The sequence below is a fragment of the Callospermophilus lateralis genome, chromosome 4 (genome assembly GCF_048772815.1).
Source record: "Callospermophilus lateralis isolate mCalLat2 chromosome 4, mCalLat2.hap1, whole genome shotgun sequence".
Lineage (NCBI taxonomy): Eukaryota > Metazoa > Chordata > Mammalia > Rodentia > Sciuridae > Callospermophilus > Callospermophilus lateralis.
The window spans coordinates 9,757,834-9,782,122 of record NC_135308.1 but is presented as its reverse complement, the minus strand read 5'-3'; the positions used below and the strand labels follow the sequence as shown (position 1 = coordinate 9,782,122).

The 24,289-nt window shown below is 49.4% G+C and overlaps 1 protein-coding gene across 1 annotated transcript in view; it reads right to left on the bottom strand.

Annotated features, from left to right (window-relative positions):
• Positions 1–24,289, bottom strand: part of Stmn4 (stathmin 4) — a 36,144-nt gene that overhangs the window by 6,402 nt on the left and 5,453 nt on the right. Inside the window, exon 2 of the mRNA XM_076852280.1 lies at positions 636–725. Within this exon, the coding sequence (XP_076708395.1) occupies positions 636–648 (13 nt within the window). The 5' untranslated portion in view covers positions 649–725. The remainder of the gene's footprint in view (positions 1–635; positions 726–24,289) is intronic.

The following is a 24,289-nucleotide window of genomic DNA, read 5'->3' as shown; positions in this document are numbered from 1 at the left end:
CAGGCTTGTGGTCAGACCCGCTGAAAGCACAGAGGCAGAATGTGTGCACAAGAAGAAATTGTCAGTGCGGGGAGAGGGGGTGGCCCAAAAATTCTAATTGCACTTATTTTTATTCATTTGCAAAATCATTACTTTGGGGCCAGGTGTACTGGTGCATGTTGGGTAATCCCAGCAACTTCAGAGGCTAAGGCCAGAAAATCACAAGTTCAAGGCCACCCTTGGCAAATTTGTGAGACCTTGCCTCAAAATAGAATATTAAAAAGGGGCTAGATAGGTAGCAGTGGCACAGCACCCTGGGTTCAATCTTCAATACCAGACACACACACACACATATAAATAAATAAAAAAAATTTTTTTAAATCACTAATTTGGGAGATGGCACAGCTGGGCAATACATGATTAGTTTCCCACTAGTGTGGTCCTGGGTTATCTGACAGCCGAGTTTAGATGATGACGTTGGCCTGCATTACTTTTTAGAAACTTGAAGGCCTGTTTTCATATTATAGGTGTCTCCGTTTCTGCTTGACTTTGGGGTCAGATCCTACTTGGCCCTACAAGTAGACACGTCTTTGTGCGTCCATAAATCATTATGTGCAGAGGAATAGCCCATGCTTCTGTGCCATGTGGGGACCTACCAGCGAGGGTCATGTTTGCTGGGATCTGGTGGCTGATCGGACTGAAAGTCACAGAAGGCGTCTCTCACCAGCTCAGGACACAGTCAAACCCTGAAACAAAAAAGAAGTAGTTTACCACTGACAGATTATCAGCCTAAGGAGGGTCTCTATACACTGCAGAGGAACCTCGGGGGTACTGCACTTGCTCTCACCCCTAGGCCCTCTTTCCACCAGCTCTCACTTCCCCAAATACCCACCCTTTTCCGCATCACTGGGTCAAGTTCAGGCAGTAATGCCGATGTCGCCGTTGGCTTCCTTGTCTTGAGGCCTGAGGGCGAACTTGAGTTTCCCAAACCCCTGTGAACAAGGGGTGTTCCTCTGTCTCCCTGGGCAGCTCAGTGGCCTTCCCAAGGCAAGGAGGCTGGTGAGAGGCCAGTCTCCAGTTGGAATTGCCTAGAGGTATTTTGAAAAAATAACCACCCCTCTGAACTTCTTTCTCCACACCCCACCTGTCTCCAGCCAGCTCCGACATGGGGTGAGAGGGAGTTGGACAGAGATGTTAAAACCTTTTCAAGATGGCCTCTCTCGAAGGGAAAGCATATGGAAATGGTAAGAGACCCTCACTGTTACACAAAATTACATATAAGAGGTTGTGAGGGGAAAGGGGGCGGGAACAAGAGAGAGAATTGAACAACAGCAGATGAGGTAGAGAGGGAAGATGGGAGGGGAGGGGAGGGGGGATAGTAGGGGATAGGAAAGGTAGCAGAATACAACAGTCACTAATATGCCATTATGTAAAAATGTGAGTGTGTAACCGATGTGATTCTGCAATTTGTATTTGGGGTAAAAATGGGAGTTCATAACCCAATTGAGTCAAATGTATGAAAGATGATTTATCATGAGCTTTGTAATGTTTTGAACAACCAATAATTAAAAAAAAAAAAAAAGATGGCCTCTCTCTTGCCCGCCCTCCAAGAACCACTGGCCCAGGCCCTCCCTGACCCCACTAAAAACATCCCTGGACCACGAAAAGAGAAGGATCAAGGCCCAATGTCATCACACTTGGTTGATTCAGAGACACAAATGGACACGTGGGGGCTTTGTGGGAGCCAAAGATGGGCTCCCTACTCAGCATGAGGCCAGGGGAGCCAGGGAGGGACCCCGGTCAGAGCATGAGGGACAGGTCAGAATCTGGCGAAGAGGCCAGGGCCAGGGTGAGAAAGCTCAGTGTTCTGGGGCTCCCTTGAGCTGGTCGGTGCTGGAGCAGAAGGTGAGAAGGAGGCAGGACAGGAAAGGAGGTGGGAGGAGCAGCGAAGGCACTGCCTGGAGCTCACTGAAGACAGGGACTGCAGCTCTGGAGAGTGCTGTCACCCAGTCCGCTCAAAGGACCACAGGTACCGGTCACTCTGCCAGTGGAAGGTGGCACGAGCCAGCAGGCTGCCTGCCCACATCCTCACGTGGCTAAGTGACACTGAGGCCAAACTGGAGCCCCTTTCCTCCAAGAGTCAGGGTGCCTTTCCACTAGGGGCCGGGATCCGAGCTCGTGGGGAGCGGCGGGGCCAGCTCTGGGGTGAGAGCTAGACCAGTGCAGAGTGGATCACAGATGTCAGCTCTTGGCTAGTCATGTCCCAGGTCCAAACCTTGCTTTTCTCACCTTAGCTCTGCACAGAGCTGTACCAATTAGATGAGAAAAAGCCTCCGCCCTGCACCAGCACACAGAATGCGTCATGGATGTCAGGGTCCTTCCCTCTGAGTCAGGGTGGTCCTCCCCACAGCCCTGCAAGGACTGTCATCTCCATTCTCAGGTGAGGAGAACGAGGCTCAGAGGGTCTGTGTGACTAGAGAGCGCGCAGACTTGACCTAGATCTAGCTGCCCACGAGTACTCGGTCTCCTTTCTCCTCATTGTGCTGGGTCCAGAGGCCCCCGCCAGGCCTCTCCCATGCCACACAATGGGCCTTCTTTCTCTGGTATCAGGCTGGTCCTGATGGTGCCAGGGGGACCCGAGCCGGGAGGCAAGCCTAGTGCCTGGATGTGAAGTCCCCAGTCAAGAGTCTGCAGCCTGCACAATCTGCTCAGGGCCGGGCTGTCTGAAGGCGAGGGGCTGAGTGAGGAAGCTCTTGCCAGGAGAGGAGTGGAGGAGGCAGAGAAGCCCACCTGAAGAAAGAAGGGGAGCTGAGCAGGGGCAAGCCCTTGGAGTCAGAGGATGCAGCCCTTGGCCCGAGCCAGAATGAGGATGAGGCTGTGCTCAGGGAGCACTTCGCACCCACAGGATCCCAGCTGAGCTTCCCTGAGCCAGAGCCAGGCCCACAAGAGAGACATCATCAGCTTCACTCTCAGATGAGGGACCTGGGGCTCAAAGAAGTTAAGATGCTAGACTAAGGTCACACAGCTCTGAGGTGGCAGAGCCAAGTCGAGCATCCCCATCTGGTGACTTAAGTTCCTCTCTAGTGGCCAGGGGAGGAACTAGATTCTCACTACTGCTTCCTCCATGGTCCTGAGGACTCAGGGGAAGCCAGTCTGGCCTAGGGCTATGGATTAATTTTTAAATGTGCTATGTATTTACGCACAACTCTACCTGGAAGCTACTGTGCTGGGAGTCTGGGGAACATAGAGAATGTCAGGGAGCCAGGGGAGGAAGACCACGGAGGGAACCGGAGATGTCACAGAGGTGAGCGGCAGTGTGCATGGTCAAGGAATTGGAGATGACCATGGGATCAGAACCTGCATGATAAAGAAGGTACTCATAGAATATTCGCTACGTACACACTCTTTTACTTTAGTGTTCATAACTGTGTGGTGGAGTAGGAATGCTATCTGCATTTTATGAATGAAGAAACTGAGGGTCAGAGAGGCCAAGTGACATTTCCATTCAGTAGAGTGAGTTGAGTAAGATACATCCACATCTTAATCCTAATGACTGTGAATGTGGTCTTATTTGAAAAAAAAAAAAAAAAAAAGGATTTCCTCAGATGTCATTAAAGATCCCAAAATGAGATCATCTCTGATAACCCAAGTGGGCCTTAAGTTCAATGGCAAGTCATTATGAGTGATATACTGAGAATCCATACAAAAATGGAGGCAGAGATTGGAGAGAAGAAGCCTCAAGCCAAGGAATGTCCAGGGTGACCATAAGCTGGAAGAGGCGGGGAGGGATCCTCCCTAGAACCCTGGAGCAAGCGTAGCCTGTTGGCACCTTGAGTTTGAAATCCTCACCTTGGTTTTATGGTAAGGTGCTCCAGCCCTAGGAAACCAGTACCCTCAGTAAATAACCAAACCAGGAGCCAAAGTCACAACGATTCTTCCACCGTAGCTCAGCAACCAGCGTTTGTACCTGGTCTGATTTGTTCCTCAAGAGGATCTGTGTACAAGAATCTCAGGGTACATGGGACCCTTAAAAATCCTCCTGCTAATTGCTACACCATTTCTATTGCAGCCAAGGTCTGAAAGATCTGCTGTGCATGGGATGCTCTGAGGAAGGACCAGAAGACCCGGGGGCAGAGGGAGGCAAGACCTCCTGGAGAGCACAGCAGTGCCAAGGAGCACCCGGCCTGAGAGGAGCCTGGCGGCACCCTGGTTAGCCTCTGGCATCAGCGGTCAGTGGAGCCAGGACAGCAGCCTCCCCAGCGCTCGGCCTGCGGGTGTGACCTGAGTGTCATCTTGCACAGGCGGTTCAACAGTCATGCCATGTCATGCCACAGCAAAACACAGCCTAGTGCATGCTCCCAAGCACTTTGGAGGAACGCCGACTGGTCGGTCAAGAGGCCCCTGTGGGGCTGGGCATGGATCAGCACAGCAGGTGGGAGAGGACTTCAGCTTCAGCTGGCACAGATGCCAGTGCGGCCTTACCCCAGGTGACGAGGGGTCATCATGCCATTTAGGTGAAATGCCTAGGGTGGTGAAATGACTTTGCATCTGGACAGTGGGATGAGTGGTGGACTGGGTTTATTCAGAACAGAGGGGACCCACTGGGTTGATGCAGGGTACACTGGGACTGAACACTAGAATGGGACAGGGAAACCACAGAAGCCTCCACACCAGCGAAGGAGTCTGTATCTTGTATTCAGTTAGAAAGGCTTTGGTGTCCTTTGAATGAGAGGAGAGAGCAGTGGTAAGACTTATGGGGACAGCATTAACAACGGCTGCCATTTCTTCCGCATCTACATTGTACCAGGAAAAGCAAAGGTATATCTGATTTATTTTTGATAATGAGGAAATGGCAGCTCTGCACAGTTGGGTAATTGATACCAAGTCACACAGACAGCAAGAAGCAGAGTTGGGATTTGAGTCTGTGTGTGTTCCCTCGGGCAGCCTGCTCTGTGCGCAGGTTCAAGTACAGGCACAAGGAGACTCAGCAGTAGTGTCGGCTTGGGGAAAAGATTAGGAGGGGAAGGCTGGCCGTGTTTTGTCCAGGCGGGCTGGGGACCCGCCTGGGTTGTCATTTCCGTCCCACCCAGCACTGCTCTCCCACTACAGACTCACCCATACGCTTCCCCAGCTCCAGCTTCTAAGCACCTGTGCCTGGAAAAGCAAGTGAGCGTGCCTTTTTATGGGTGGAATGAGCCATTAGCTTCACCGGTACTTAAATTGGTGAGTGATCATCCCACCAAGCAGAGAGTCAGCCACGAGGTCTCAGACACAGAGGGGTGAGTTTTGAATGGGGGAGGGCATGGCTGCTGGGGAAGCCCTAGAATCAGGGAAGATGTGGATGAGAGGGATCTCATGGCGGGATGGTGGGGAGGAGAAGATTCCTAAAGTGAAAATATCAGTACCCCCAGTTTCCCTTGAACACCAGAATGTCAGGGGTGAGGGAATCACCGAACAGATGCGTGATCACAGAACTAGGGGTCTCTCCCGGAGGAGCTGTCTCCGTCCTGGGGAACAGGACAGACTTTCTGATAGGCACGGATGAGACACAACAGGCCCAGGTAGGCTAAATGTCCTGCATCGCACACAACAATTCCATGCAGGAAAAATACCCCATCAGAAATGCCAGTGACTTCCCCTGGGGACACAGGTCCGGAGGTCGCACAGCAAGTTGCTGCCAGAGAAAGGCCAGGAGCCCCAGCATCTGGACTCCAGCGTTGGCACCTTTCTCCTTCACACTGGCCCCTTCTCCCCTCCAAACACCAGGCTGGATGAGAGGTACGGCCCACCCCGGGGCCAGCAGAGCAGCATCCAATGAGAAGGTGGGCATGCGGACAGGACGCCACAGGGAGCGTCAGCAGGACCATGCTCCCGGCTTTCTACAAGGTGGTCAGTAACAGGAGCAGGCAGAGGGGAGTGCTGAGTGCTCAGGCACCACCTGGCGCCGCACCCCCCAGCGTGCACACAGCCTCCCAGGTGCTCTGACTGCCCACGTGGCACAGTGAGCCGCACTGTTCTTGTCACTCTTAAGAAATGCCCAAATAGCACTCTCAGGATGCGTCCAGGCCCACGCGGACTATTTTTGAGGGATAAGCAGCTAATGGATGCCCAAATGGTTTGAATAGAGCTCTCCTTGGCAAGGGTCCTGGAGGCCAAATATAGGAACCCTGGCGCAGAATTGGTACGGCAGCTTCACGGTGGGGGAACCATGAAGGCTGAGCCAGGTCCTCCAGCCAGAGGCAGAGTGGGAGGGGCTTCTTCCAGTTGTGCACTGGACCGACCTCTTAGGAGTCCAGGTCAAGTTCTGTATTCACCTGGTATTAGCTGCGTAAGTGACCTCAGTATCACATGTCTTCACATTGGACTGGAATCGTACCATCTCAGAACAGTAACCTAGCTTACTTCACGCTGACCAGGGGCTCTGTGCGCAGCCTGTGTCTTATTTGAGTTTAAAATCAAAAGAAGTTAAATTATTTTTTCATGAATGTGGTTTTCAGTCTTTCCACACTATTTATTAAATATTGAATTCCATGCCAAGTCCTCTGTTAAGTCCTAGAATAACCCCAGGAGGGGAATCTTAGGGAGTTCTGCAGATGCTCTGCAGGTCTTCAGCAGGGTCCCCTGCAATACTGGACTATACCATCAAGGAAGAAGGAGGGGATTAGAGCAAAGACCATTTAGGGACAAGTGAGTCACAGAGGGGGCTGGCAGACAGAACAGTGTGTGATTCACTGGCTTTGGGGACTGGTAGTATCCAAGCTCCCCTTAGGTTTGCTTTTCAGGGCTTCAAGAGGAGACGCGGATGGTCGAGAGCTTCAGAATGCAGCATAATTGTGCTTCTAGGAATGAACTCTGGAGGCCTAGGTCTGAGAAGGCCCTCAAGGTTCTAATGGTTATGCCGAGAGGAAGCCATTAGACAGCCCCAAATAATCCACAGTGATGGGACTTCCCAGGCTATTTTTAATCTCCTATTCAATATATACAAGAGATTCAGCATGGCAGAAGTCAAGTTCAGGATGTGAATTTTTATTCAGGACAGGCAGAAAACTGGGTTTGTGAGTCAGGCTCTGGGTGGGGTCCCAGAGTCAGGAGCAGTCTCGGGCACTAGCACCTGAAGCAAGCTCTGAAATTTCACTCCTGACAACGACATGGATGTTTGACAGTGCACCATGGTTGACCAGGAGCTTCCCGGTGCATGTGTGCTCATGCTTCTTACACAAACTGCTCCAATTGCAAACATACTAGCCCTGAATGTCAGAAAGATCTATGTGACAGAGAAAAGAAAGGAAGTATTTGCACTCTAGTGAGTTTACACTCTCAGCGTTTCCTTGTTTTTTCCTGTGCCTATTATGTTTGCAGTATTGTAATCCATGTGTATACATTTGACCATTCACTCTCCCTGAAACCTATGAAGTGGATATGATTAGACCCATTTTCCAGATGGTCAGTTTAGCAACTTTGTTTCCCTGAAGTGGGACAAGGAGGAAGGGATAGGCATAATTTGAACCAGAATCTTTTTACATCAAATTTCATGCTGTTCCTGACAAAGCTCCATGCTGTTCTCAAACCCAGCCCTGTCCCTACATGGGAGCAAGGACAGCTGCCCATGGCACATGGTTGAAGTTGACTATCTCCAAATTGCCTCCCTATCCTGGGTGACCTCATGCTTAAAATTCTTACCATTAAGCTGTCCTTGGGTTCAGCTATGGCCTCAGACAGTCCCCATTTGAAAGCCTACACCTAACCTATCAAGCATAATAAATTGAGTCATTTTCATATCTGGACAGAAAAAGCAAGAGAACTTGTCGACTTCCCCAGAGGGTCCAGTTCTTTGCCCATTCTGCAGTCCCACAGATGGAAGGAGTCATGGGGATCTCTAGATTTTTGTTTCCCATCTCTTCTCAGATGAAGAGACAAAGGGTCTAGGAAATCTAGTGCCTATCTGAGGCCCAAGGAGCTTAGTCCTACTTCCAGCCCAAACTTAACTACACGGAAAGAAGCCCCTTATCTTTTGCAACATCATTTTTATTTCTTTGTTCTTTCATTCTTCTCCAGTACTTATTTTTTAACGTTACTTTAATTTTAACTTTAAATGGATATCACTTACAACTATAAGTATACAAGTTAAGTATAAAATGGTGTCCACTGATTTTCTTTGTGTGAGATAAAAGATTCAACAAAATTTTACTTCCTCTCTCTACAAACCTGATTCTGTCAGAATGATCTGGATTTTTCAGTTTTGGATTATCATTATCAATTTCTTTTTTTTTTAATGTTATTCACTCAACAAATATTTTTTTGAAAACCTACTGTATGCACTATGCAAAATAGTAAGACTACATGATCACCTTACTCAACATATCCCTAGCCCAAGATATTTGACATTTTTTGGATTCGGCTTTGTAAATACGCTTACTATAATTAGACGACTCTAAACGCTATTGTTCTGGTTGTTCATGGCCATTATATGTCCTTTTTGTATTCAGGTTTTTTAATCTGATCATTTTTGACTATCTACAGTACTTCTTGAAGTAATTTTCTCCAGAAAGCCCTGGCGTGGCATGCTTCTTGGGAGTGGCTGTGTCTGAGATGCTGAAGGTAAGTGGCAGGCAGCCCTGACCCTGGGTCAGCAGTCCCTGTGCGTGTGCAGGGAGCAGTTAGCCTTGGATGCTGTCTGTCCGCTTGTTCTCACATATGCACTCTGCACTTTGCACTTTGCTCCCTTTTCTGGTCTGGATTTCAGGCACAGACCCCCGCCCAGGGACCCACCAACTCCCAGCACACTTCCAGTGCTCCTTCCCCCAGATTCACATGCTCCAGCTTGTTCTATGAACTCTAGATTTGCCAGTGCCTGTCATAAACCAGGCCAGCCACTGCAGGCTCCCACCCCTTTTGATCTGTCTTGTTCTTCTGCCTCTCATCTCTGACAGCAGGACCCAAAGCAGGCAGGGCACACAGCTGTAACGGAAAGGAGCAAAAAGCTTTGGGCTTTGGTGGGGGAGAAAGGTAGGTATGTACATGTGAGTGGGAGCAGGTGGGAGAGGAATATGTGTGGGGTGCATGTATCTGTGGATCCTCCTACCTTCCTATTGGAACTATAAATGGGAAGGGTGATTTTTTGGCTGGAGGGGGGAGATCCTTGCTCATTCTCAAAGAAAAACAGAAAAAGCAACCTTTCCCACATTGTTACATTTCTGTATTGTAATCCATATAGCAAATGCTAATTTAATAAGCAAACCAGGTAATGCATGATGCATGTTCATTTCTCAAGCTAACAAAGAGTTCGGTCCTCTAATAAACAATATAAAAATTGCATTTTTCCCCATTACATAATTCCACTCAAATTTCTATGCCTCTTCCAAAAAAAAAAAAAAAAAAAAAAGAGTCATTTCTTTCCATCCATGACTTCAAACTTTCTAGGAATTCTCTCTCCAAATGAAAGTCCTCGGTTAAGCAGGAAATAATATAAAACTGTAAAAAGGGACATAGAAGGCAGGATCTTAAAGTGTTCTGGAAAAATTAGTCTTTTCTTTGGTTATGATCTTGATAATTTGAAATCCTATATGTAAAATCAAGAACAACAGATCTGAACGTTCCTGTTCCTCTGCGTGGTCAATTGAAGGTGGACTCTGACCCCTCCCCTCCTCACCTGTCCTGCTTTCTTTGCCCTGTGTCCTTCTTTCCTATTTCACTATCTTATTAGATCCCCATTTGTCAATCTGTGTTGCTCTGTTTTAAATACTGTCAATCAACCCTCTTTCCTCCTAGAGAAGGCGCGTGGTTGAAACTGCCTGGTCAAAGGAGGGAAGGTGGCCAATCTCACCTGGCCCTCAGATCTCTTTCATGGAGCCAAGATGGAATCTAGATATGAACCACTCATCCAAGCAAAAATGTGATGAACACCCCTACCCCTCCACCAACAGTATAACCCGGAGTCCTGCTCACCCATGGAGACACATTCCAAGATATCCCACAGGTGCCTGAAATCCAGGATATACTGTTTTCTCCCCTACATACATACCTATGATAAGGCTTTGTTTATAAATAAGTCACAGCAAGAGATTAACAACCATAGCTAGTAATAAAATAGAGTAATTATCATAATATACTGATAAAAGTAATTTAAAACTTGCAAATGGCTTATTTCTGGAATTTCCCACTTAATATTTTTGGACTTAGTTGCCCACAAGTAACTGAAACAGAGAAAAACAAAACATGGATAAGAGGGCACTGCTGTATGTCTGCTAAACACTGGACTCTGGGGGAACATGCTAGACAAACCTTTAGGACACAGTATCTCACGAAAGAAACAGTCTCCCATTTAAAATAACACTTGGAATGAACTGTAACTTTCCGGCACTCATTTTGTATCTGCCAATGAGCACATATAGTGTACAACATACAGTGTACATCCTGATTGGACACATACACGTGTACTCACAGATACACACATAACTGAAAATGCACTACCAAGTAAAAAGGCACAGAAAACATAATTTACGCATTATATTGGCTGTGTTCTAATTTTTTTCAATTCTACCTTATCTCATATCATTAAAAGAAATACTGGTTATAATCCACAAAATTCATTTCATAATCTACTAAACAGGTCTTAGTGAGGAAGACTAAACCTATCTCCAGGGCAACGCAGAAGTCCTCTAATGCTTCTCTGCTGGTGGTCATCCCCCTTCTTCTTGAATGGCTTCCCATAAGGAAGCACGCTCTCTGGTGAACCATCTAACAGTTAAAGATCCTTGCTCACTCCAAAGCTGCAGGTGTGGCTGGGCGGAGCTGGGGATAACAAGAGGTCTGGGACGAGCTGGCAGGAGCTAGGCAGCCTCGGAGAGGGCTGGAAGCCCTGTTCCTAACAGCAAGGCAGGGGCTCCGTGAGCTACAGGAGGGGACGGGGCTCTGGGAGGCTCCGGTTCACTTCTGTGGAGCCACAGATCAGAACTGCCCCTTCTGCCTTCCTTCCACTCCAGCACTATGATCATTTCCACATCTGATGTATGATCTCATTCCCCCTGGCACCCGCCCGTGGGGGAGCTCTCCTCCCCCTAGAGGGGGCCTCAGCCTCCATGGAGACAGATTCCCCCACATTCCCTCCAACCTTCCCACTCACCCACCCACCCCTCAGGGCTCCAGCAGGCCACTTCCAGCACCCCCCAGTAGTGTTCTCTTGTCCCTGGGACACAGGGGCATCCCTGCCTGGGGATGCAGACAAGGGCACCCCGAACATGTCTGACCTACCCCCTAAGACTCCCTGGAGACCTGCCCAGCTTCAGGACAATGAGGCTCCCCCACACCTGATCGCATCTTCCTGGGAGAAATAAAACAAAGACATCACCACCACGTGGGACCGAGCCGGCCACTGGACATCAAAGCTCCGTCCCGGGTCCCGGGCATGAGAAAAGGAAAATGCCTAAACTCCTGGAAGGGTGGGGGTCTGAGGGAGGAGGGAGGACCAGGGCGTGGCAGGCCTGTGCTCCTGCAGCCTCAGACTTTGAGCCCCCTGGCCCCGCCAGGTAGGATCAGGTTGACCTCAGGGTGGGGCGGGGTCAGGCAGAGGGGATGATCTCATTGCATCCTTAGGACCAGGAGGAGAAAGTAAGGTGGCGGAGAGACAAGGAGAAGGATGAAAACGGGAAAGAAAGACCAGGAAAGCCGAAACTGTCAAACACAGGGCAGCTTCAGGCTTGAAAGGGGTCTTCGGGTCAGAAGCAGTTCCAGGGGAAACCAGGTTCCAAGCCAACCCTTTCTCCCTCAGCAACAAAACATTTTTGTGCAAAAATAACTCACCAGGGACCTCCTTCCAACACTGCCTCTCTCCTGAGCTCTGGAACAAAAGTGAGGATCCCACCCTGGCCCCTGCCCCTCACCAAGCACCGTCCCCTGCCTCGCCCTGCTTCCCCCAAGGCTTGACAAAGTTTAAATGACTGAGTGAAACCAAAGGCAACACAAAGGGCCGGGACCCTCCGCCTCTCCTCTCCGTGGCTGCTGTTTTGCTTCTTTCTTTTGTTTGAAAACCTCCGACCCTGTGCATCTCATGTCTTCTTACCTGCAGTCCAGTTCGAAGCAAGTGAGCTGCTCTCTCCTCACTCCCTCAATTAGTGGTACCCTGGGCTTCTCTCAACATCAGCACCACTGCTCGCCTCTCGCCATGACATCACCTCCGAGCTCTCTGATTGGCCAACAGTAGGTTGCTTGGCAATTGGACAGTCTCCTCTGGTGGAGCGGGGATTGCCTGAGCGAGTAACTCTTAGCAGGCCAGGGAGTGGGAGATGATGTCAGACAAAGGGCTGCTTTCCCCACTGCCCGTGGAGCCGGGGAGGCAGAGAGTGAGGGTGGCGAGAGGGAAGGGAGGGAGTGGTAGGGGGAAGGTGGGGGGAGGCACAGCCTGCACACTGGGGGAACCATGAATGATTTTGAGAATCTTTAGCTCCTTCAAATCTGGGGGTGAGAGAATATGGAATCTAGAGAAGCAAGAAGATAGAACAGATGAACCCTAAAAATAGCTTCCCCAAAGGCTTGATGCCTGTTTCCAGCTCTGTCAGAAGGCTGGTGGGTTAGGACAGTGACTCACAAGGTGGGAAGGGGCTGCAGAGAGCCCAGGCCTGGAGCTGGCAAGGGCTTCATGCAGGGGTCCCAGGAGAGCAGGGCTTCCCCCTGGCGGCCCTCAGGAGGTGTCAGCCACATCTGTGTTGTGGCATTTGCCCAGGACCAGCGGGTCCTCACAGCCCACATGATCAGCCTGGGTCTACCAGAGGGAGCCACAGGTAGGAGCCCAGACTAATCTTTACCCTGGAGGTTCTTGTGGGGGGGAAGGGTCATCTACAGTGCCTTCTGTGCCCTCGGGGAACCCAGGGACCCCCTGATGCAGGAGGCTCAGCTGCTCACTGTCAGCCTGTGGGCGGGAGAGGGCAGGTGCAGCAGAAGGGTTGAGGTGCCCTGCAGAGCAGGACTCCTCCTGGGGGCGCCTCCATGTGACTATCCTCGCTTTCCACTGCCCAACCTTCCTCACTCAGTTTTTTTGGGAAGGACTCACTTTTAATTGTGGCAAAACATTCAAGACCTAAGTTTTGCCCTTTTTCCAGTGTGAGGAATCAAACCCAGGGCCTTGCACATGCTAGGCAAGCCCTGTACCACTGAGCCACATCCCAGCCCACTGACATTGTTAAGTATACCATTCATTCAGTGGCACTATATACAGTCAGTGCTGTGTGACTGTCACCAACCATCTTCCAAAGTTTTTCATCTCCCCAACATTCATCTGTAACCATTAAAACCGCCCCTTTCTCCCTAACCTCTGATCTACTTTCCAACTCTATTAATCTGCCTGATTCTAAGTATATCATACAAGTGACATCATGTAGTGTTTGTCCTTTTGTGTCGGGATTCTTGCACATGACTTGATGACTTTGAAGATCATCCCTGTGCAGTGGGTTTCAGAATGACATCACCTCACCTCAGTATGATATCACCTCACCTCAGTATGACATCACCTCCCATAAATGTCATCATCCTCACCCTCGACCACCACGCCTCTGGTCACTGAGACTGCACATAATGATTAAAGGTTACCTTGAACTCAGCCCATGCTGTGAAATCCTTTTTCTAACTACAACAGCACTGTCGAGGATCTGAAGGTGGCCTGCTGAATGTAGAGGACCTGCTGCCCACAGCTGGGGCCCAGGCCCTGCGGGCTTCTGCAGGGGGGCCCACATGGACATATGTCTCCCAAGACGACTCCTCATCAGGACTCAAGGACGCTTGTCAGGGGACCTGGGGGTGTCAGAATGACCAACAGCCCTGCCTGACTTTGGGGTTTGCAGCGCATGCAGCTGTCTTCTCCTAAACCCCACTCCCCCAAAGGCTGCAGGGACAGCAGGAGAGACGTCATTCTGCTCCACATTCAGTGAGTGTCCTTGAACAACACACTCTCCATGCGTGTCACAGGCCACCACCCAGGACCCTAAGGCCAAGCTGGCCCATGTCAGAGGGAACTGAAGCGCCTGAGGGTAGCAGAAGCATTTCCTTCAGGGTGTGGAGGCAATAGAGGCCGCACTGCATGCCAAGTCGGGACCTAGAATCTAAGCAAACCTCAAACGTAGGTCTGCCCTGGCTGTCAGGAGCCCTCTCTCCCTCCCCACCTGCCTTCCCTCCCAGCCCTGAGGAGCTGCAGCTCCACAGATCTGCGGGCTCTGAAAAGTGAGGGAGGGGGAGCGGAGACAGGGGGTTGCCATGGTGATGGCAGCCAATAAGAGATCCTCTGCTGCCAGGGAGGGAGGCACCGGGTGGAGCCCCCCATCCTGACTGGGGAGGAGGGTGGGGTGGGGACAGTGGGGGTGAAGGGGAGCAGGACATCACTACCTGAGAGCAGAGACCAAGGCGGGGAGAGGAGAAGTGGGGAGGGCTGCTCCATTTCTATCTAGCTGCTGTTTGAGTGCCAGGTTGTGGTGGGCAACACACACACACACACACACACACACACACACACACACACAATCTGTAAAGTGGTGAGGCCTCAATTTGAATGTTGGGGCAGAGAAGGGAAAATAACATTGGAAAGAGAGGGAGTGAGGGGTGGGCAGAGCTACTGCCTGGAAATCTTCCCAGTGGGAGAGTCCTGGGGCTTCCTGGGGTGAGGCAAAGCCACCTGCAGCAGTGATGAATAGAAAAGCAGCGCATAGTTAGTAGGAAACGGGACAGGCATCGAGTCCAAAGGAGAAGGGGTGAGGAGAGACCAAAGGAATCAGTAAGGTCAAAGTTAGGAAGCTTGGAAGGGTGGCACTGAGACCAGGGACGGAGGAGAGGCTGGGCAGGGGCTGAGCTCGTCACACCTTGGTGCTCAAAGCTCCCAGGAGCCTTGCTGAAGAAGACGTGGCCAGAGACTGTCCCTGCACCTGCCGAGTCAGTGTTGGGTGGGGTGGGTGGGTGGTGACTGGTTCCCTAGGTGCAGCCTCTGGACCTCAGTCAAGGTGCGTGGCCCCCCAGACACACAGATCCACGCTCCTGCCGCTGCACAGACTCTCACAGCTCCTCACAGCTCAGGCTGCACTGTGGCAACAGCATTCAGACCCTGAATCTCCACACACTGCCAGGCTGCACCGGGGGGACCCGATTCATTTATCTCTAACCAAGAATCCAAGGGCAACCGCTGCCCAATGACCTGATCACTCTGTAAGCACACACTTGCAGCCTCTGAGGCACTAAGGAGCACCTCAGTCCCCAAAGGGACCCCTGCCTGTGACCCAGGTAGTTCTACTGAAGACCAATTGGGTAGTCTCCCTGGGGACGTTCACAGAGCCTCTGACCTCTTTCTAAATCTCAGAAAATGGGGTGTTTGCCTCCCTTCAGAAGACCTGACCAACACACGTGTGTCCGTATCACTTGCACCAGTGCAATTTGTAAAAACATATAACATAAATGGGTGTTTATTTTCTGCCTTTAATTTAGGAGGAGACAAAGGTTTGGGGGATTTATGTAGAATTAGTTGAACTGACAATTCTCAAGAATTTACTTAACACTAAGGAAAAACATGTATGCATGACGTCACTTTTAAAACATGAATGCTTATTTCACTGTCTCAGAAGCCCTTGCGACGCCAGTGGCTTACATTTCTCTCAGTAAATTGAGACACAAATAAATGCAGTCAATTAGAATTTAAGCAATGTATATTGTCCGTGCTGTTTGTTTACCAACAATTAGATTTGTAAACTAAATTGTATTGGCAGATAATGTTTATAAAAAAAATACTCTGTTTAGAAAAACAAAACATTTATCAAGTAAGCTAAGACCTGGATGTCACTAGAGAACAGTGCCTGGCACAACTACAAGCTTAATAAATGTCAGCCATTATTGTGATTGTCATTAAGTACAACACAGACTACCCATAAGTCTCAGTCGTGCAAGTAGCAGAAGCCCATTTCAAACTTGTTTTTTTAAAGAAAAGTTTATATTAAAATTTAACAGTATAACATTTAAAAATACACAATCCTATTAGAAAGTGGACAGTGGATATGAAGAGAGGTTTTATCAATGAGAATATACAGATAGCATATACACACATGAGAACGTATTCAACAACACTAGCCATAGGGGAAATACAAGTGTAAGTCTCTGTGAGCAATCACAACATACTTATTAAAAGAGTAAAATAAAAGTAGTTGCAACACCAAATGCTAGTGAGCGTGCAGAGAAACTAGATCAGTGAGATGTTGCTGGAGGGAATGGAAAATGGTACTCCAGAAAACAGTTTGGCAGTTTCTTAAAAGATTTAACACACACTTACCAGATGTGTTTGTCAGCTTTTCATTGCAGTGACAAAATACCTGAGATAACTTAAAAGAATGAAAGGTTTACTTTGGCTCATGGTTTCAAAGGATTCCACCCATGGTTGGCTGGCCCCATTGTCTCTGGGCATGTGGTGAAGTGGATCATCATGGTGCAGGGCCAGGGTGGAGCAGAGCTGCTTACCTCCCCGCAGCAGCTGGGAAGCAGACAGAGTGGGGGTGGGCGGTAAGATCCAGGGACAAAATACACCCTTCAAAAGCAGCCCCCAGTGACCTGCCTCTTCCAGTTAGGCCCCACCTCCCAATATTTCCACTACCTTCCAATAATGCCACCAGCTGGGGACCAAGCCTTCCACACAGGAAGCTTTGGAGGACATCCCAGATCCAAACCGCAACACCAGGGGACCAGGCAATTGCTCTCCTCAGCATTGTTCCCGGGGAAATGAAAACTCATATTCACACAAAAATCTGTGTACAAATGTTGGAGCAGTTTTGTTCATAATAGCCCCAAACAGGAAATAACCAAGAAGGCCCTTAAGAGGTGAATGGCTACACAAACCGGTATATCCACACCACGGATACTTACTGTTGGGCGTTAAAAAGGAATAGACTCCTGATGCAGAGACTTGAATGATCTTTGGGAATTATGCTGGGGGTGCGGGGAGGACGGCCAGTCTCAAAGGGTTACAACTATATGATTCCATGGATAGAACAGTCACAAAAAGACCAGATGACAGAGGTGAGAAACAGATGGGTAATTATCGGGGCTTAGGAATGGGGGCGGAGGGTGACTAAAGAGGTATCAGAGAAAGGCATCCTCCTGGGCAGAGCAGTTTTGCATCTTGAGGGTGGCGGTGTCTACACAAATCAATGTGGGGCGTGAAATGGCCCAGGACGCACTCTACCAATGTGGGCTCCTGGTCCTGACATGGTACTATAGTTACCTAAATTGCAACCCTGGGGGAAACTGAGAGTAGGGAACCTGGGACCTCTCTGTACTATCTTTGCAAGTTCTTCTGAATCTATGATGATTTCAATATAGACAGTTCCAAAAAAGAAAAATTAAAAAAAGGAGTTGAGACTATTTCATGGAACCCAAAGATGGTTCCACCCCAGTAATGAGTCAGGCAAGCAATCACGAAGCAGCTCTGCATCTCTCTCGCCCCCCAGCCCACCCCGGCCTGCTTGGCAGAGACGCCTGCCTCTTCTCTGCAGATCACCTTTCTGCTGTTTGTGCCCAGGGCTGCCACTAAGCAGAGGCACTGGCATCTTTGTAGTCAGGCCACACAGAGAAATTCATTTGCTGTCTCCTAGATCTGATTCAAAATTCCCAGAAAAATGAAATCTTCCAGCCCTGCGTGGGCCAGGTTTCCATACCAAGGTCCACAGCAGAGGGAGCCCATGTGCATTTCTACCTGCCGACACCTGCTCCTCCTCCAGCTCCTGTTGCACTCAGAGGTGAGGCTCGGGTCCCAGGCAAGGCCCCTTTCTCCCCCAGGAGAAACTCATCCAGCCTGTAGAGGAAGTGACAACCATCCACCCTCGAGCCCCACCTGATGGGAACCCTGGGAGGAAGGCTGGACACAGCCATACCGCTTTCCCACTTAAAAACAAAAGAGCAACTCCAGGCCCACAGCCACGCGTTGGTCACCGGCTTGAGGTGCAAATTAGCTCTGGCAGGACACCCATGGCCATCTGCATGTTGACCCCTGCTGGCACCTGGACCCCGTCCCTTGGTAGCCAGTGGTGCCAGTCCATCTTCTGTCCATAAAGATATTGCCCTTCTCCGGGGTCCTTCACAGCCACCCTGGGGCAACTTTGGGGCAGCATTACTTGGCTGTGGTTTCCTGAAGCCTTCTGTGGGGAGCTGGCAGCCTACAGGAATGGGCCTGTGCTCTCCCGAAGGCCTGAGATGCCTGGCAGTGCAGTTGTGTCCATCTAAGAGACCCTGTTGTCCAGGCTACGGTTTTCTTGGCAACAAAAAACCTGTAAAATCTTAACTGGCAGCCCGTCGATTTAATTTAGGGAGTCTGCGTTTGCTCAAAGCCGTCTCCAGACAGCTTGCTAAGCAGGACAGCCGGAGCCGAGCTGTGCCTGTGGGCTTCAGTTCTTAGAAAGAAGCTGGAGGGCTGTGCCCGAGTTCCCTGCCTAATGAATTTTGCCTTCGGGTGTGGAGGACACCAGCAAAGAAATTCTGCCTCTGCCTGGTTGGCTCTGTGAGCTTCCCAAACCAGGTCCTAAAGTACAGTTCATGGCGAGAGGCATCCCACCCTGGTTTTGCAGGAGGGCACCACAGAAGGCCTCGGAAGCACATGGGAAGGATCAGGGTTCCCCAGTTCCCCCAGCCCTTCCTGGGTGTCCTTGTTCCAATTGCCAGAACCTCCCTGTTTCATAATTGGCGTGCCAAATTTAGTTCTGGATGTAGGTTGCTGCAGAGTGTAACAGCTGCAGCTCAGTCGGTCCTATGACTACCTTCTAGGATGGACTCTCTGTGGCCTCCGATCCTATACCATGAGCAGAGCGGCCTTCAGGAGCAGGGTTGCATAACTGACCTGATTGTCGATATCCATTTGCAGTGACAGTCTCAAACTTGACACTTCCCTGAGCACCTAGCTGAAGCCTCAGGGGGTCTCCAGCACAACCTGACATCCTTCATCCTGACCTTCTGAGCCCCTAATGCCTCAGTCTCATTAGAAAAATTCTCCAAGTTCCAAAACCCATCCAACACTCATTTCACTAGTGGTTTCAGTCTGCAGGTCACTGATGGCCAGCTTTCTGTTCCAGCATCATGGAATCCAAGTGTCCCCACCCCTGAAATGGGTCAGCTATGTGGTCACGTGCAGCTTCATTTCCTGGTTGCACCTTATTCCAAGTTCATTTGGTTATAAATGAACAGGAAACTCCTCCAAATTACCATGAGCAAAATCAGAAAATCTATTCAAGTTTAAAGGAATATCACATGGAAACCAACACACAAAAAACAGCTGGGATGGAGCCAGGAATTGAAAGCTAACAGAACCTGGAAGTCCCGGGCTCTATCTCCAGAACTTGTGCTCCCCGCACCCTTTCATTCTGTGTCTAAAAGGCTATTTTTTCCTCCTACCTCATGACAGACTGTGACTCCCCAGCCCTGACCATTCTGTGTTTCCTAGCTTGGAAAGACAGATCAGTCTTCTCTTTATCCCAACTCCAAAATATCCAAACAAGAGAATCTCTCTGGGTCAGCTCAGGACAGATGTGTGTGTGGTGCCCGGGATTTGGGCCAGCGGGTTGGTGTCCTAGTGCAAATCTGCATGGAATGGGAGTCCTGCTCTGGGTGAGGCCAAGTGGGTAGTGGAGGGCCAGTAGGTGCGCTGCCTCGGGATGAGCAACCACCGATGAGACAGGAATGTCGTGCACATCATCTAAATGTCTTTGAACACAAGGTCACTGCAGAACACTTGAATTAGGTCGGACTGAGAAAACTGGGGTTTGGGAAGAATGTTTGCAGTATCTGTGCCCTCATCTGTAGCTCTGGAGTTGCCTCTGTCCCCACACAAAAATTCCAGGGGCTGAACACTCCAAGGATGCAGAGCAGGCAGCCCACAAGTGACTCTTCAGCAGAGGGCCAGGCTCTGGGGCATGAGGTGGCCACCTCCCCAGCCAGCCAGTTCTGCCTGTTTACACGTTTCTCTGTGCACAGGGTGCTGGAATCAGCACTAGGGTCATCCTGACTCGTTCCCTTCCTGCCCTACTCAGATGCACACAGAAAACATGGGGAAAGGGCCGACTTGGAATCCTCCCTTATAAAGGCTTAAGGACTTCAGAGACTTGGAAGATCATGAAAGCAGGCTTCAAAAAGGGCAGGAGAGAAAACACACACACAACACACAAAGTTAACAAAAAGCCACTGTGACTTTCACTCACCTTCCGGTGTAGTTTAGGATCTGACCCTTTCTGTTCAATGGATCCAAAGCCAGTTTAGGTCAATGGTAGATGAACTTAAGCATAGTAATCTTGAAAATCTATCTGCCCATGAAAAATCAGTTCATAACCAAAAATCCAAGAAAATTAGAAATGATCATAAGCAGGACACAAGTGGCATTCTTGTATTCCATCCAAATAAGTAGGGCATTAGAGGAAAAATAGAAACATGTAAATTAAAGGGAGTGTGACGAGGGAGGAGGCTGGTAGATTTGGAGGTCACTGGAATATGGTTAAAAAGTCTGTGCTTTGTATCGTGCTTTCCAGAGAGAACGGTTATCAGTTTTCTCATTAGGAGGAAAAAAAACTCACGTTTTCAGCTGATTTTCTAGAAAAATATCAGTGTTTTATTATCTGGACAGATTGTTCTTGATTAACGTGGAATTTGCATGTATGATCCACTTCTGTGAGGTTCTTCTGGAAGTGATGAATCCCATTGGAAGGGATGGAAAAGCTATCAGGGGCTGCTTGGGGCGGGGTCAGGGTTGAGCTTAATGAGGGTGGAACAGGAAGGGATTTGGGGGTTAATGGAAATATGCCACATCTTGACTGTGGTAGTGACTACATGGGTTTATATATTTGTCAAAGATCTCCAACTTAAAATGAATATTTTTATTGTTGGTGGTGGTGGAATATATCTCAATAAAACTGATTTGAAAACAACAGAATGCTGTGCAGTAATGCAATGTCTGTGTCTGTATCTAGACCTAGATCTATGATGAGAAAAGGAATGCTGCCCCAGGAGCACTGCGGGCACCACCATCCTGAAACGGAAGAGCTGTGCCTTCCCTCTGTCCATTGAGGACAGCAGCAGAGCCGGGGCACAAGACTCCAATGGTGGCCTGGAGCTGCAAGTGGGGATGGGAGGTTTGGTCAGTTATAAGATGAATGAGCTCTGAGGATCTGTAATACAGCACAGTGATTATAGTTAATATTTAAAACACTTAGCATGAGAAAGCAGATGTCAAGTGTTGGGGGTGGGGGTACTCACATCAGGTGATGGACATGATAATTGACTTGATTTTGGAACTCATCGGACAATGGACATCTATAGCAATTCACATCTTACGCTTTAAATATATATGATTTTATTTGCCAATTATATCTCAATAAAGAAAAAATAATAAATGAAAGACTCTCCAAAGCAGACCATGTGGACAAGGCAGGTAGACTAAGGGGCAGGGTCTTTCTCATGGCAGGGAAAGGAGGTGATTCAACCCCGAGACCAGCCTGGGTCCGGCCTGGAGGTCGACAGGGCAGACTGTAACGGGGGCTCACCTTTGTGCCTGGAGGTTGTGCTCAAATAATAGGGCACCAAACAACTGGGGCTCAATAACCCGCACATCCCGCCAGGTTTGCAGCTTTGGCTGAAGTTACCGGTCCCACCCATTCTGACCCAGGAGCATTTGGGGTTGAGGGCACTTCCCTCTCTGCCCTCTGCCTTGGCCTCTGCTGCTCCTACCCTCTGTACCAGGATGGGGGCAGTGTAGGGGGTGAGGGGGAAAGTATTGGTCGTCTGAGGATGCCCTCATGGGAATGAATTTGTCACTCTTTGTCACCCTCTGGGCCTCGCAGGTGTCTAAAGGTGACTATTTTTCTTGGAGCAAAGAGTCCTCCCCCATTTCCTGACCTTTCTTCCCTTGCAGGTCCCTTGCCGGGTGGAGGAGGGTGTTACGGTTTAGATGTGTGGTGTCCCCCAAAGCTCATGTGTGAGACAATGCTAGACAGTTCAGAGGTGAAACAATGGGGTCTTAAGGCCTTGACCTAACCAGTGCATAAATCCCCTGACAGGGATGAACGGGTGGTCACTGTAGGCAGGCGGGGCGCAGGAAGCAGGTCAATGGGGACGTGCGTTTGGGGTTTACAGTTTATCCCTGGAGAGCAGATCTCACCCTGCCCACCTCTTCCTCTCTCCCCTCTCAGGTGCTTCCCCCGACAGCACCCTTTTGCCATGATGTTCTGCCCCACTTTGGTCCCAGAGCAATGGAGTCAGCGACCATGGACAGAACCTCTGAAACATTGAGCCCAAGTAAACTCTTCCTCCTCCTCTAAATCAGAGGGGTGAGTACATCTCCTCTAGCTAATCGCCAGGCTCTCTAGCAGCCCCTGTGAGTTGGGGCGGGGGGGGGGTACACCCCAGCTTCTTTATGTGAGGTCCCTCTTCTCTTGGGGCAGCCCCCCGGGGCAGAATCTAAGAATCATGACTCACAGGCCACTTCTGATTCCCGTGGGGATCCTAGATCCACGTTGCTCTAACAGAGCTTGCAGGTGCAACCCAGCAAGGTACAACCCATCTGGGGCGGCCTTCCTAGACTCTGACATGGGCACTGCCAGTCAAACACCAGCCCTCCGGTGTGATTCCCAAGCCTTGGTCACACCAGTCCACTGTAACCTCCCAGCTCCTGAAGTCGTGCCGTAGGTGCTCCACGTCGTTCATTAGCCATGGAGCTGGAGAGAAACACGTCCTTCATTCTCCAAGGCTGTGCATGCTCAGGGTGGGAAGAAGTTGAGGTTGGTGGCTTGGGAGGAACATGGATCCATAGCACATCAACAAGGCTCCTTCAAGAAACACTCCCTCTGACCCCGGCTCTCCCCTTTGGTTTCTCCACTTGTTATGGGTTGAGGGAGAGAGGTCATCGGCACCCCTTTCACCCCTGTGCTTCAGGGTCCCACTCCTCACTTTAAAATAGGAAAGTGGTTGGTCTTCTTTTCTTAGAATCTCAGCCTGAAATGGCACCACTAAGAGCTCGGACATACTGACTCCTACACCAATCAGGTCCTCTGCTAAGTTCTTGACATAGATCACCATATTTAATTTTAATGACAAACCAACCTGGTGGGAATGACTATCACCATCCTAAAGATGAGGAAACCGAGTCTCAGGAACATTAACCAACTTGGCCAAGGTCACACTGCTATGTGGCAGAAGTGGAGAGTAGACCCAGAAGTGTTATTCTATGTAGGTCGATACTGTGAAAGGAAACTGGGGTTGTGCACCAGCCTTCAAGGAGCGTGCAACTCAGAGAGGATATATGTCATCTCCTTCTCCTTCTCTTCTACACTTCTGTGCCTCCTCCTTATAGCACCCCACCCCACTCCTCCTCTAAGGGCTTGAACACAAGGTTGACACTGCACTTTCACTGTGTATTTTATTTATTTGTCTCTCTCATTTAAGTATGAGGTCTTTGAGGGTAAGGACCGTGGCTTTGTAACACAACATCCTCTCTGCATGAAACCCAGTGTCTGGTAGGGGTTCAAAAACTGGAATTAAGGACAGAATAAAAAAAAAAGAGTAAACTGGCCATTGATACCCCAACCTGGTCTCAATATGTGCCGCAGTCCGGCTGCAGCAAACTAACCGGGGGGTGACGAACTTGTGTAGATTGATACAGCAGGAGAGGGAGCCGTTTATTGTAGGACAACAGACTTATTTATACATTCCACACAGCTTATCTTAATTAACATAAACTAGATACAGCAGTCAACCAATAAGAAATCTCCACACTTAATGGCTCGTTGGCATTACGTCACAAACCACTCTCTCTGGCATTTTGCCAGGGGCCATCCAGACTTGTTTACAGACTCTAACAAATATGGTTATAGTAGAAGATACAAAGATAAACCTACATAAATACAGTTATCTCATACTAGACAAGGGCACCATAGACATATATTGGAGAAAAGATAGCCTTTTCAACAAATGGTGCTAGGAAAACTGGAAATCCATATGTAGCAAAATGGAATTAAACCCCTACCTCTCAACCTGCACAAAACTCCACTCAAAGTGGATCAAGGACCTACACATTAGACCAGAGACCCCGCACCTACTAGAAGAAAATGTAGGCCCCACTCTCCATCATGTTGGCTTAGGAACTCAATTCCTCAACAAGATTCCCAAAGCACAAGAAGTAAAACAAAAAATTAATAAACAGGATGGTATCAAACTAAAAAAGCTTCTTCACAGCAAAGGAAACAATCAAGAATGTGAAGAGAGAACCTAGAAGATGGGAGAAATCTTTGCCACCTACAACTCAGAGCATTAATCTCCAGGATAT